The sequence below is a fragment of the Scyliorhinus canicula genome, chromosome 14 (genome assembly GCF_902713615.1).
Source record: "Scyliorhinus canicula chromosome 14, sScyCan1.1, whole genome shotgun sequence".
NCBI classification, from domain to species: Eukaryota; Metazoa; Chordata; class Chondrichthyes; order Carcharhiniformes; family Scyliorhinidae; genus Scyliorhinus; species Scyliorhinus canicula.
The window spans coordinates 11,365,481-11,380,125 of NC_052159.1; the positions used below are offsets into that span (position 1 = coordinate 11,365,481).

General features: G+C 48.2%; 1 protein-coding gene across 5 annotated transcripts in view; it reads left to right on the top strand.

Moving 5' to 3' along the window:
• pnpla4 (patatin-like phospholipase domain containing 4) overlaps positions 1-14,645 on the top strand; it is a 115,523-nt gene that overhangs the window by 26,935 nt on the left and 73,943 nt on the right. For all 5 annotated transcript variants that reach the window (XM_038818225.1, XM_038818228.1, XM_038818223.1 and 2 more), the window contains 2 exons: positions 3,937-4,072; positions 13,445-13,510. In XM_038818225.1, coding sequence (XP_038674153.1) covers positions 3,937-4,072; positions 13,445-13,510 — 202 coding nt within the window. The remainder of the gene's footprint in view (positions 1-3,936; positions 4,073-13,444; positions 13,511-14,645) is intronic.

Consider the following 14,645-nt stretch of genomic DNA (forward strand, 5'->3'; position numbering starts at 1 on the left):
CCCATATTACCTCAGTAGGCAGATCCCCCTCGAACTGTCTTTCTGCAGCTGTTATACTATCTCTAATTAACAATGCCACCCCCCCACCTCTTTTACCATCCTCCTTTCAGTAATGTCACTGAAAGAAAAAGTTTCGGCTCAGGAATTCACTGACTCCATGTCTACTTTACAGGCATAAAATAGGAGCCTAAGTAGCCAGTATGGAGCGGGGGGAGGGGGGGGGGGGGGGGGGGGGGGGGCTGGGCAGGTACACAAATATTTCACGCCAAAACTGTGTGACCTGCCACGATTCTAGTATAAACCTCCAGGAATTTCTACTCAAATATACGAAGGCCAATTTGATATGCAATAAAAAAGGGTTTAATACCTGTTACAGGACTCCTTCCTGAAATCAGGCTGCCCTTAACATAGCTTGCTGTGTTCAGGATAATTTGACACGCTGCTTAACCTTCAAGGTTTACGAGCCCCTCCCTCCCCTCATCAAAAAATAAAATGTAGCCCCTGGGGTGATATGTGTACAAATCGTTGAAGACAGCGGGATAGGGCCGACAAGGTGGCTCAGTGGTTAGTACTGCAGCCTCACAGCACCAGAGACCTGGGTTCAATTCCGGCTTTGGCCGACAGTGTGGAGTTTGTATGTTATCCCCGTGGGTTTCCTCCCACAGTTCAAAGGTGTGCAGGTTAGTTGGATTGGCTATGCTAAATTTCCCCTTCATGTACATGGATGTGTAGGTTAGTTGGATTGGCTATGCTAAATTTCCCCTTCATGTCCATGGATGTGTAGGTTAGTTGGATTGGCTATGCTAAATTTCCCCTTCATGTCCATGGATGTGCAGGTTAGTTGGATTGGCTATGCTAAATTTCCCCTTCATGTCCATAGATGTGTAGGTTAGTTGGATTGGCTATGCTAAATTTCCCTTTCATGTCCATGGATGTGTAGGTTAGTTGGATTGGCTATGCTAAATTTCCCCTTCATGTCCGTGGATGTGTAGGTTAGTCACAGAGATTGGGCTGGGAGTTGGCCTAGGTAGGGTGTTCTTTCGGAGGGTCAGTGCCGACTTGATGGACCGAATGGCCTCCTTCTGCACTGTAGCGATTCTATGATTCTACGACAGGTTGAAAAATTGATTGAAAAGGCATGCAAAATTCTAGGCTTTATGGAGGCCTGAAGTACAGAAGCGACAATGTTATGATAAACTATTAAAAACATATTGGGTGAAATTACAGAAGTGGGTTTCAGCAAATTTCAACCTGCAAATGCAGCTTGAGGAGACTAACCGCCTTCAGGCACAGGAGATGGTGCCTACAATGCCAGGTACCCAGGCTACACTGAGTGGGTGGTTTCCGTGATGGCGGCCTTGGGTCAAAAAGTCAGGGCCATTGGTCAAGATGTCCAAGGCTTGGGGCAATCTGTGCAGTTGATGGCTGAGGCTCAGGACAAGGGAGTCCAGTTACCGGCAGTCATGTACCGGGTCCACATGGACATTGCTGCAGGGCTCCAGAGCTTGGCCCATTCACAAAGGGTCAAAGTTGAGGGTGTCGAGAGCATTGGCCGGGTGCTGACTGACCAGGGTCAGTCACAGAGGGACGTGGCACAGTCCCAGAGGGACATGACCGAGACAGTGAGGTACATGACTCACTCACTGAGGAACATGGCCCAGTCTCAGTGCTCCATGCTTGAGGGCATCGAGACTCTGGTTCAGACGAGGGCGGGCCTCCAGGACTTTCAGCGCCAGATGACAGTGGTGCCTCCGGAGCGCACTCCCGTGAGGGCCATTGACCATCCCAAGGGAGGAGGAAGTGATGGGGCAGGCTCCTCTTGTGCAGGGTCCTCCCCAAGCAGGCCCTGTGCCTCCAGCCTCCATGCGTCTGTAATGACAGCTGTGGCCAGGTAGATAGCGAGCATTGCTGCCTGTCTCCGAAATTCATTTAGGGGGAAGAAAAGACATGTTAACAAGATGGGTATTCCCTTGCCCATCCAAATCCAACAGACGACATGGTGATTCTGAACACTTCAGTTCCACCCTCCACAAGTCTCCCCAAACCCCATCCCTCAGCTGTTCTCCCTGATATGTGCCTACCACACTGCACCCCTGTCCCCATCAGTGAGTGGAAATGGGCCTGTGATGTGGGGGAGCCTCTATTCTCACCATCCTTCCCTGTCAACAAGGGTACTGGTGGCTACCGCAACCCGTGTCAGCGATAGGCTCTGCGGCCCCTGTCCTATTTCCCCAGTAGGCTCTACTGTGGGTGTCCTCATCAGGGGCAGGATAAATGGGAGCAGGGACGCAGTGGGCAGGCAGGGCTTGGAGACAGCTGGTGGTCCAGCCGAGTGGGCTAGCTGATACTCACACTGGTGAGGCCTCTGCCCTGAGAGAAGCAGTGTGCCAGGGAGGGTGCCGAAGACCACGGTGCATGTGTCCTTTGTTAGGGGTGAGCTCTGCTATTCCCCTGCAGTGGGGCTACGCTTCTGAAGAATGCACTGAGGAGTGGCAGCACTGATTGAGCTTGGCCACACTCATCCCATTAATGGTTCATCTGGGGTCTGAGGGTTCACAGAGGGGTGGCCTGGGTGGGCTCCCAAATGACCAGAGGCTCTGTGAACATTTACAGGACACAGTGAGCAGTCAGCAGAGTGGTCATCCAGGGGCCTGTAACTTGTACCAAATGGGTGCAGCCACCGCCAGCAAGCGCTACAATTTTTAACAATTTTCCAAACTTTGCTTACCTTCTCTCTCCACCTCAGCAGCTGTGGCGGCCGACCCCATTCGTAAATTTCTCTAGTAAATTGTGCCCGCGTGACTTCCACTGAGAGTGGCAGAGCATCGCGAAGGCCTGGAACGTAGTGGGTCAAACGCGCCAGATACATTTTAACACGTGCAAATAAACCTCATTATCGCCACCAGGAAGGCACCAGAGCATGGCCTCTGAATTGGGGCCGGGCATGGGACTAGAGTTTGGCCGGAGGCCTGATTCTCTGCCTGATCGTGGTTCGCTTTTGTGCCGTCGTGAGGTGAAGAATTTAGTCCACCGTGTACAGTTCTGGGCCCTGCATTTTGAGGAGGAAGTGAAAATTTTAGAGAGACTGCAGAAAAGATTTACGAAAGTGGTTCCAGGGATGGGGAGGTTTAGTTACGCGGAGTAATTGGAGAATTAAGCTACGGTTGTTCTCCTTGGAGAAGAGGAGTTTAAGAACAGATTTGATAGTAGTGTTCAAAATCATGAGTTGTCTAGATAGTAGTGGCTTAGTGGCACAGTGGTTAGCACTGCTGCCTCACAGCGCCAGGGACTGGGGTTCAACCTTGGCCTTGGGTGACTGTGTTGAATTGGTAAGTCCTCCCCGTGTCTGCGTGGGTTTCCTCCGGGTTCTCCGGTTTCCCCCACAGTCCAAAGATGTGCAGGTTAGGTGGATCGGCCATGCTACATTGCCCCTTAGTATCCAAAGATTTGCAGGTTAGGTTACGGGGGATCAGGCTGGGTGGACGGGGAGTGGACAGGGTAAGATCCTCTTTCGGAGGGTTGGTGCAGACCCGATGGGCCAAATAACTTCCTTTTGCACTGTAGGGCTCCTATGAGACCTAAACTTTCTATTGGCGTGGGAGTCAGCATGTAAGGCCAAACGTATCGACGGCGACATGAAAAAAACATGGTTTTGAGAATACACTGCCTGAGAGTGTGCTGGAGACACTCTGGGGCTTTCAAAAGGCAATTGGATAAGGAATCGAAGAGAAAAAAAGCCACAACTGCAGTTCCGAATACTTAACACAAAATATGACCATGATTGAGGCAGAGGTTTAGCCTGGTTAGATTGCATGAAGCTTGTGTATGAATCACAGAGATTTTGCCTTTTCTTTTATAAAAACATAGTGTTCTAGACAGGCCAGGAATGTTTAACATTTGAAAGCAAGTAATGTGACTTGTGTTTTTACTCCTCAGGGAGGGGATAGAATTCATTCTTTCTGCTGATGCCCACAAGAAAGCTCATACTCGGCTGCACGTGTCAATCACAAATGCCAAGACACTGAAAAATTGTTTGATCTCCTCCTATCTGACCAGGGAGGACCTCATAACGGTAAGTGATTTAGGGGAACTTGCAGGGAAATTGATATTTGGGTTTGCTGTGCAAATATTAAGAGGAAAAGATAATAAAGACTTGCTTTGATGCAGCACTTTTCCTGATGCAGGGTACCCTGAAGTATTTAACAGACGATTCTCTGACAAGTGCAGTCTCTGTTGTAATTTTTTGTTTTTAAAAATAAATTTAGGATACCCCATTATTCTTTTCCAATTAAGGGGCAATTTAGCGTGGCCAATCCACCTACCCTGCACATCTTTTTGGGCCGTGGGGGTGAGGCCCACGCAGACACGGGGAGAATGTGCAAAATCCATACAGACAGTGACCCGGGGTTGGGATCGAACCTGGGTCCTCAGTGCCATAGGCAGCATTCCTTCATGTGCCGCCCCAACTTTTCCTATATTACAACAGTTCAGTAATTAACTCTGGTGCTCTATTCCGCATCCTCAACCCTCTGTGCAAAAATATTTTTAAAAATCTCCCATTCTCCGTCCTTAATCTCTTTTACTCCTATCTATGATCCCTTGTGCTAGGCTTCTCAATCACCTGCGGACAGACTGATTTTATCTACTTTGCCCTGAGTCTTCATAATTTTAACACATCGATCATGTCACTGATGATCTCTTCTAGTCCAGTGAAAACAGTGACATTTTTCTGGTCTTGTAGTTTTAGTTGCTTAAAACAGACACAACCCGAGTGAACCTGCACTGTTGGTTGGATGTTATCCCCCACTGTCCACGCCATCGGGCAACTGACCCACCACCTCACCCATGCCTGACTCTCGTCATAGCTGAAACACTCCAACCCAGGCAACGTCCTGATGAATCTCTGCATCCTCTACAGTGCAATCACATCCTTCCTATAGTGTGGTGACCGGAAGTACACACAGTATTCTAGCTGTGACCTAACAAACTTTTTATACAGCACCGTCATTGCTTCCATGCTCTTATATTCTATGCCTTGTCTAATAAATGCAAGTACCCATGTGCCTTCTGAACCACCTGTCCTGCTGCCTTCAGGGGTCTTTGGGCATGCGACCCAAGGTGCCTCTGCTCCTCTGTCCTTCCTAGCATCCCACCATCCATTGTGAAATGAAAATGAAAATCGCTTATTGTCACAAGTAGGCTTCAAAGGAAGTTACTGTGAAAAGCCCCTAGGCGCCACATTCCGGCACCTGTTCGGGGAGGCTGATCCAGGAATTGAACCGTGCTGCTAGCCTGCCTTGGTCTGCTTTCAAAGCCAGCGATTTAGCCCTGTGCTAAACAAGTCCCTTGCCATGTCAATCCTCCCAATATGCACTATCTCACACTTTCCAGGATTAAATTCCATTTGCCAGTATTCTGCTCATCTGACCAGCCCCTCTATATCGTCCTGTAATTAGCTGTTCAACATAACACCAATTTTGTGATGTCTCCATGTGTGTTTGTGTTAGCTTGTGTGTGACTATGATGACACCTGTGTCTACGTGTGCATCTGTGAATGTTATTATTACTATAACTTACTATCATACCACCAACATTCACATCTAGATCATTAATGTACACTACAAACAGCAAGGCACCCAGCACTGATCCCTGCGGTAATAATAATAATCTTCATTATCGTCACAAGTAGGATTACATTAACACACAATGAAGTTACTGTGAAAATCTCCTCGTCGCCACATTCCGGCGCCTGTTTGGGTACACTGAGGGAGAATTCAGAATGTCCAATTCACCTAACAAGCACGTCTTTCGGGACGTGTGGGAGGAAACCGGAGCACCCGGAGGAATCAGGGGAGAACATGCAGACTCTGCACAGACAGTGACCCAAGCGGGAATCAAACCCAGGCCCCTGGCGCTGTGAAGCAACAGCGCTAACCACTGTGCTATGGGTACATTACTGGCAAAGGCTTCCAATCAGAAATCAACCTTCGACCATTACCCTCTGCCTCCTGTCACTAATTCAATTTTGGATCTAATTTTCCAAATTGCTCTGGATCCGTGGGCTCTTACCTCCTTGACCAGTCTCCCACATGTGAACTTGTCAAATGTGTAACTGAAGTTCATGCAGACTAAATCAAATGCACTGCACACGTACACACAGTGGTCACCTTGCAAAATTAAATTTATGAAACATTGGGTGAAATCTCCGTTTGGGAAACTATGTTCTCTCGACAGAGGTGAATTGCAACTGATTCGTGCTCCCACTGGATCAGGATGCAATTCACTATCTTCGCCTCACGAAGGATTCCTGAGGGAATTCTGCCATCAGGCCACCATTTTAAGCGGGCGGCTTGATAGCGAGGTCCCACTGCTGCTCCCCCCCCAACCCATTGCATCGCAAATCAGCCACCCCACCCCTGTATTTTCTGGGCCCCTCCTTCCCCCAAGTATGCGGGGTTGACCCGCCCAGCCCGAGACCCGCTAAATAGCCCCCCCCCCAGAAATGAGACCCACGTCATAAAGATCCCAGGAAAGAGAAATATGTCAGGAACCCCCCAGAAGAGACCCCTGTCTGGATGGTAGAGAGCAGTCCAGACAGAGGCAGTGAAAAAAAACTACTGTTGTAGCACTCACCTGGGCATACACCTGCTAGCTCAAACAGAGGAAGCACCAGATGTCAATTCCTGGGAAGAGAAGGCAGTGACCTGTGTTTAAACCCCTCAGATCCTTGAGCTGCAAACCATTCATTCATTTCCCTTACTGGGCTGTGATTGACAGCTTCCAAATACACACATACCTGCGAGCCTTGCTTCATTCATCTTCCTTCATGGTTTGTTAACTCAGAAATGCTCTGACCTCAGTGTTTACAAACATCTACTATTTCCAAGAGAGTTACATACATTCTAATCACCCGCCCTTCACTCTTGAATGATTTTGAAGTGCTCAGCTGGAAATTTACAGCACTTAACCCTCTTTGAACTTTTTGGTGGACTTTAGGATCAACTCCCTGAAGTGGTTACTCCCTTGGCCTATTGCGATATCCACCACATCAGGACCACGCTGGGAAATACCAGTAGTAAATCCTGACCACTTGATTCCCGACCCAGAGGACCGGAGAGTCACGCGGGCCTAGAGAATATGGTGCTTGACCCGCTAGGTTCATGGGCGCAAACTCCGATCCCGCCTTCAGTGGGGGGCCAGAGTTGCAAACAATCCCGTTTTACCCTGGATGTCCAATTCTTTATTGCATCAGAAACCTCGCTACCAGTGGCAGGCAGAGGAAAATTTTTCCCATTATCTCCCCTTGACAAAGCCATGTTGACTATCCTTGATTAATCCTTGCCTCTTCAAGTGGAGATTAAGCCTGCCCTTCAGAATTTTTTCCAATAATTTCCCTACCACTGATGTTAGACTCCTGGCCTGCAATTACCTGATTTTCCCCGAATTACCTTCTTGAATAACGGTACCACATTTGTTCTCCTCTGGCACCTCTCCTGTGGCCAGAGAGGATTTGAGCCGCTGCAATCTGCCCTCAACTTCTGTTTAATTCAAAAAAGTGCAATGCCTGGACATGTTCTTTTTGTCTGCAGAGGACGGGTCACTGAATATGAACATATGTAGCTACTAGCAAATGTAAGTGCACTTTGTGAGCCCAACTGATAATCTTAAATTGGTTGTTAGTGTAATTTCAGCGCCATTTGAAATTTGGCATTCTTGCTTGCACCTGTCCTGATGTGTGCAAACCGAAAAACTTCAACAGCATGTCTTTTTTCAGCAATACACAAGCTCTGCCTGACCAAATGATTTATTTAGTACAGAGTTTAACGTTATTGCTTTCGGGATGGTGGTGGTGGAGTAGGGGATGCATGTCGGAGGAGCACTTGGCTAGAGGAGCAGAGGCATACCGCATATCCAGGATTTTCCTGCTGCTGGTCGAAGGGAGGAGAGGTTGTTGGTAAAAGTAATGGGTCACGACTTTCAATGAGGAGGAGGAAAAACGGCAGACCTGAAGGTCATGACAATGATGGTGATCAGGACCGACACAGGAAATCTTATAATAAAGCTGATGCTGATCCTATCGTAGCTTATTGTCCAATGTATTGGTGTTTTATTATTGCAACACATTGTGATTTATTGCCATTGATTTTCCTTTAATACCAACAATTTTTATAAATGTCATATTTTGTTCTCTCAAACTCTTTTAATTTAGATTTACTTGTGACATTGGAGATTAGATCTTGAGAATACAGTATGTAAACTGTTCGCAATTTTTTCCCTCACCTATTGAAATAGCCAGGCTATAAAAATCCGGGTATTAACAAACGTTACCAATAAAAATTCTTGGCCCACAACTTTTTAAAAGTGAAAATATTCCCCTCCTTATACCACCTCTTTCTGCAGTCACTACTTACAGGGATATGATATTTTACATTTATTCATTCACGGCATGTAGGCTTCGCTGACTAGGCCAGAATTTTATTACCCATCACGATTTCCCCCATCAGAAGGTGGTGATGAGCTGCCTTCTTGAACTGCTGCAGTCCATGGGAGCAGGTACACCCACAGTGCTGTTAGGGAGGGAGTTCCATGGATTTTGACCCAGCGACAGTGAAGGAACGGCGATATATTTCCAAGTCAGGATGGTGAGTGACTTGGAGGGAAACTTCCAGGTGGTGGGGTTCCTATGCATCTGCGGCTCTTTCCTTCTACATGGTAGTGGTGATGGGTTTGGAAGGTGTTGTCTAAGGAACCTTGGCGAGTCTCTGCAATGCATCTTGTAGATCGTACACACGGCTGCCACTATGCGTCGGTGGTGGAGGGTTCGAATGTTTGTGTATGTGGTGCCAGTCAAGCGGGCTGCTTTGCCCTGGATGGTGTCGAGCCTCTTGAGTGTTGTTGGAGCTGCACTCATCCAGGCAAGTGGGGAGTATTCCATCACACTCCTGACTTGCGCCTTGTAGATCATGAACAGGCTTTGAGGAGTTAGGAGATGAGTTGCTCACCACAGGATTCCTAGCCTCCGAGCTGCTGTTGTTGTCCGAGTATTTATATGGATAGGTCCAGTTCAGTTTCTGGTCAATGGTAACTTCCAGGATGTTGATAGTGGGGGATTCAGCAATGGCAATGCCTTTGAATGTCAAGGAGCAATGGTTAGATCCTCTCTCGTTGGAGATGGTTATTGCCTGGCACTTGTGTGGCACGATTGTTACCTATCATTTGTCAGCCTAAGCCTGGATATTGTCCATGCTTTATTGCATTTGGACATGGAGTGTTTCATTATCTGAATAATTGCGAATGGTGCTGAACATTGTGGATTCATCAGTGAACATCCCCATTTCTGACCCGATGATGAAGACCCTATGATGAAGAAAGATCATTGATGAAACAGCGGAAGATGGTTCAGTCTAGGACACTATCCTGAGGAATAGCAGCCATTAAATCCCCATGGACGACAAGGGTTGACTGACAATGACTTCAATCAGCTTCCTTTGTGCTAAATATAACTCCAAACGGTGGGGAGTTTTCCTCTAATTCCTTTTAACACTATTTTTGTACGGGCTCCTTGATGCCACACTCAGTCAAATTCTGCCCTGTTGAGAAGGACAGTCACTCTCACCTCACTCTTAAGTTCAGCTCTTTTGTCCATATCTTCACCAAGGCCGTAATGAGGTCAGGAACTGATGGAACCCAAGCAGAGTGTCAGGGAACAGATTATTGCAACGCACGTGCCGCTTGATAGCACTGTTGACGACCTCTTGCAAAACTTTACCAATAATTGAGAGCAGCCTGATGGGACGTTAATTGGCTGGCTTGGGTTGTCCTGGTTTTTGTGTGCAAGAGATATTTAGGAAATGTTCCATATTGCTGGGTAGATGCCAGTTTTATGGCGGTGCTGCTTGGGAACAGATTCAATGGTGGACAAATCTTATTGAAATTCTCCAATGTGACCTTTTTTTTAATATAATTTTTATTGGAATTTTTTACAGAAAATATAAAACATAACGACAAACAATGAAATGCAACAAAATAACCCATAATAACTGTAACACCCCCAGACCGTATCGACGCATGTATCACATCCCCCCACCCCCCAACCCCAATGAACAACAAAGAACTTAAAAATAAATTAAAATTAAATAAACAAACAACATAGTAATTGTCCGCCCCCCCCTCCCCCCCTTCCCCCCCCCTTTCCCCTCCCCCTTCCCCCCCTACCCCCCAGGTTGCTGCTGCTACTGTCCCTGTACCCTATCGTTGAGCCAGTAAGTCGAGAAAAGGTTGCCACCGCCTAAAGAACCCTTGTACCGACCCTCTCAGGGCGAATTTGACCTTCTCTAGCTTAATGAAACCCGCCATGTCATTGATCCAGGTCTCCACGCTTGGGGGCCTCACATCCTTCCATTGTAGCAAGATCCTTCGCCGGGCTACTAGGGACACAAAGGCCAGCACACCGGCCTCTTTCGCCTCCTGCACTCCCGGCTCCACCCCAACCCCAAAAATCGCGGGTCCCCATCCTGGCTTGACCCTAGATCCCACCACCCTCGACACCGTCCTCGCCACCCCCTTCCAGAACTCCTCCAGTGCCGGGCATGCCCAGAACATATGGGCATGGTTCGCTGGACTCCCCGAGCACCTGACACACCTGTCTTCACCCCCAAAGAACCTACTCATCCTCGTCCCAGTCATGTGGGCCCGGTGCAGCACCTTGAATTGGATGAGGCTAAGCCGCGCACACGAGGAGGAAGAATTAACCCTCTCCAGGGCATCTGCCCATGTCCCGTCTTCAATCTGTTCCCCCAGTTCCCCCTCCCACTTAGCTTTCAGCACCTCTACTGACGCCTCCTCCTCCTCCTGCATAACCTTGTAGATATCAGATATCTTCCCCTCTCCGACCCAGACCCCCAAAAGCACCCTGTCGCTCACCCCCCTCGCGGGAAGCGAAGGGAATCCCTCCACCTGCCGCCTAGAAAATGCCTTTACCTGCAGATACCTGAACATGTTCCCCGGGGGGAGCCCAAATATTTCCTCCAACTCCCCCAGGCTCGCAAACCTCCCATCAATAAACAGGTCCCTCAGCTGTCTGATGCCCGCTCTGTACCAACCCTGAAATCCCCCATCAATGTTCCCCGGGGCGAACCTATGGTTCCCCCTTAACGGAGCCTCCATCGAGCCCCCCACTTCTCCCCTATGTCGCCTCCACTGCCCCCAAATCTTGAGGGTAGCCGCCACCACCGGACTCGTGGTATACCTCGTAGGAGGGAGCGGCCATGGCGCCGTTACCAGGGCCCCCAGGCTTGTATCTCCATAGGACGCCCTCTCCATCCGTTTCCATGCTGCCCCCTCCCCCTCCATTACCCACTTGCGCACCATCGACACATTGGTCAATGTGACCTTTTTTAATAGGCATTAAATCCCATTGGGCCCAGGTTTGACCTTATGAGATTTAGCAGGAGAAGCTACATAGAGGGGCTGGTTTAGCACAGTGGGCTAAACGGCTAACTTGTAAAGCAGAACAAGGCCAGCAGCGCGGGTTCAATTCCTGTACCGACCTCCCCAAACAGGCGCCGGAATGTGGTGACTGGGGGCTTTTCACAGTAACTTCCTTTGAAGCCTACTTGTGACAATAAGCGATTTTCATTTCATTTCATACTGAAAGTGCCAAGTCTGTAACAACTTCCCTCGGTTACCTCGTGCGACTTGATGAAAACAATTGCATGGTTTGGTACTGGAGAGCCGTGGCAACCTGTGGAACCCGGGGGATGGTTCCCATTGCTGTCCAGCCATTGTGAAAACCGCCCAGTTGCAGAAAAGAGAGACAGGCAGTCGAGGAGACGTAGCCCTCCTTGGTCCTATGCATCCCAGACCTGTGGATGGCCTGTTTTAGGCTACATCATCCATTAGCAGGTCTACGTAGGATTACCCTATACTCCAGAATTGGAGCGGAATCTCTGGGAACCAAAGGTTATTCTCCAGGACAATCCAAGAGATAAAACGTATCGTTGGGGCATTAAATAAAATCAGGACGTCAAGTGTAGTCACTGGGCAGCACCGTAGCACAGTGGTTAGCACAGTTGCTTCACAGCTGCAGGGTCCCGGGTTTGATTCGCGGCTTGTGTCACTGTCTGTGCGGAGTCTGCACGTTTTCCCCGTGTCTGCGTGGGTTTCCTCCGGGTGCTCTGGTTTCCTCCCACATTTCAAAGATGTGCAGGTTAGGTGGATTGGACATGCTAAATTGCGCTCAGTGTCCAAAAAGTTTAGATGCGGTTATGGTGTTGTTCTTTTTAATGGAGTACTATCCCACGAGCGTCACCAATAATGTTGCCAATCGGCAACGGAGTAATGTCGCCAATTAATAGTGATGCTCTTTAGAGTCGCCAGGAATCAAATGGTACCACCACAAGGCTTTACCGGATATTGATCAAAGGACCACACAACCAGTTAGTTAGTTCAAGTTCAAACATGGTTAATTTACACACAAGGATTACTTCGACATGCACCACAAAACACAAGTTAAACTACACCTAACAACTACAATAACCTATACTTAACTTCAGGGCAAACTGGTCTATGCAAATGGACAAGGCCTTTGTCCGGATCTTGCGTGGTTGGGTGGAAGATGTGGCTCTGTTTCTGCTAGGCTCATCCATCTGGTAGCGATCGTTGGTCTTGAACTTGCCTGACTGGTCAATATGCTGCACTTGGGTTGGCATAGACTGGATCCAAGAGAGACCAAGCACATGGCTGCGTCTCTTCTTATCCCTCTGGGATTTCGCGCTCTTTGGGGCGGTCCTTAACTTGGATCCAATAATTCGACAAGCTTCGATCACTGCCTTCGATTTTGGCCAATAAAGGGGCGGGTGCCTTGGTGGCTGGGCGTGTCCTGAGCGGTCATTGACCTTGGCTGTTTCGGCTTTCTTAGCAAAAGGAGTGACACCGATTAGACTGTATCTGTATCGGTTACTTGAGTACAGTCCTTTTGTTCTGGGGAAATGGGCCATTAGAATGCAAACGAGTGGGGGTTTCGATTGCGTCTAGCTATCTGGGTTGCAAATACACACACAAGCTCTGAGTGTGTCTGAGTCCTGGGTTGGCCATAATTCCCATGGTCCTTTGCAGGTGGCCATCTGAGATGGCTACAACGGGTATAGGGTGGAGGTGGAGGTATGGGGAGAGTGCTCTTTCCAAGGACCGGTGCAGACGCGATGGGCCGAATGGTCTCCTTTTGCACTGTAAATTCTATGATCTATGATTCTATAATCTATGTTTGCAACGTCAGAATCGCGGCAGCTAATTTGAACACAGCAAGCTCCCACAAACGGGTAAGCACAAACTGGGGATTCTTTGTAAATACCATGCAGGGATTTATGTTAAGTCACCTATAAGCAGAAAAATTTTATCTTTGTAGATTTATCTTTGAAAGCTGACACTTTCTATTTCTTTTCAGGTTCTTCTCGCCAGTAGCTTTGTGCCATTTTATGCTGGGATCAAGCCAGTGCAGTATAAAGGAGAAGTGAGTACAAGTTGGTTCCTCTACAATAGCGACGATTTGTTGTGTGCATTTTCTGTAGTTTAATTTAGAAGTATAACCTGTAAATGACTCATCAATTACTATTCTTTTTCAGCATATCTTCACACACTTTGTTTTCTCTTTGGGGAATAGTGGGGGAAATGGTGGAAGGATTCCCGAGCTGATTATCAGCTTGCTGAACCGTGTTTATGAACGCTTCTTCTATGGCCAACAGGTCCTGGTGTTGGAATTGAACCAGGTGCTTCTGGTCCTGAGGTCGGGAGGCTTACTGCTGTGCCACAGGACGTGAGAACCTGAATTAACCTTTGTCTACGGCAAAGCCACCAGCAGCACTATAGAATTGGACACTTGAGGGCAGAAGTGCAGCAGGTTAGAACAAGAGTTGAATAAATTGAGGCAAGACGCAGGACCAGGTCTTGCTGAGGCTGCCAAAATATGAAACGGGGAAGCTCTCCTAAGAATGTCTCTGTTTGTTGGAAGGCTGAAGTTACAGACTGAAATCACACTGCAATTTATTAATAACAAAAGTATTCCTCCTTCTGAGGGGATTACACAATCTGCTATTTTGATGATGTGGAGATGCCGGCGTTGGACTGGGGTGAGCACAGTCAGAAGTCTTACAACACCAGGTGAAAGCCCAACAGGTTTGTTTCGAATCACTAGCTTTTGGAGCACTGCTCCTCCCTCACCTGCCAGCAGCAGTATGGCTGAGATTAGAAGTAACCAGGGGATAAAACACAGGTTCCCATTGCATTGATGCTGCAGAGCACTAGGCCACCTGCCACCGTCCTCTCCTGAAATGCTTGACTTTCGATGAGATTCGAATCTTAAGGTTGTCCATTACATTGCCCAGTTGCCTGTTCCCATGTTCGTGCAGAATGTGCCAGGAGTTTTAGGGCAGCACAACAGTCAAGACCACACACACACGCACTTTCTCAGGGAGAGGTTGCGGCAAGAGAATGAGCCTTGCTCCTTTTTGGAACAGTGCAGGGAGTCAACACCTCTGACAGTGTAGCACTCCCTCAGGACTTTGCTGGAGTCTCAGCCCCAAATCATTTTTTCCTCAATATGCTGGTTGCTATTACCCCTAAATTCCTGAGTCAACGAGTGGAACACA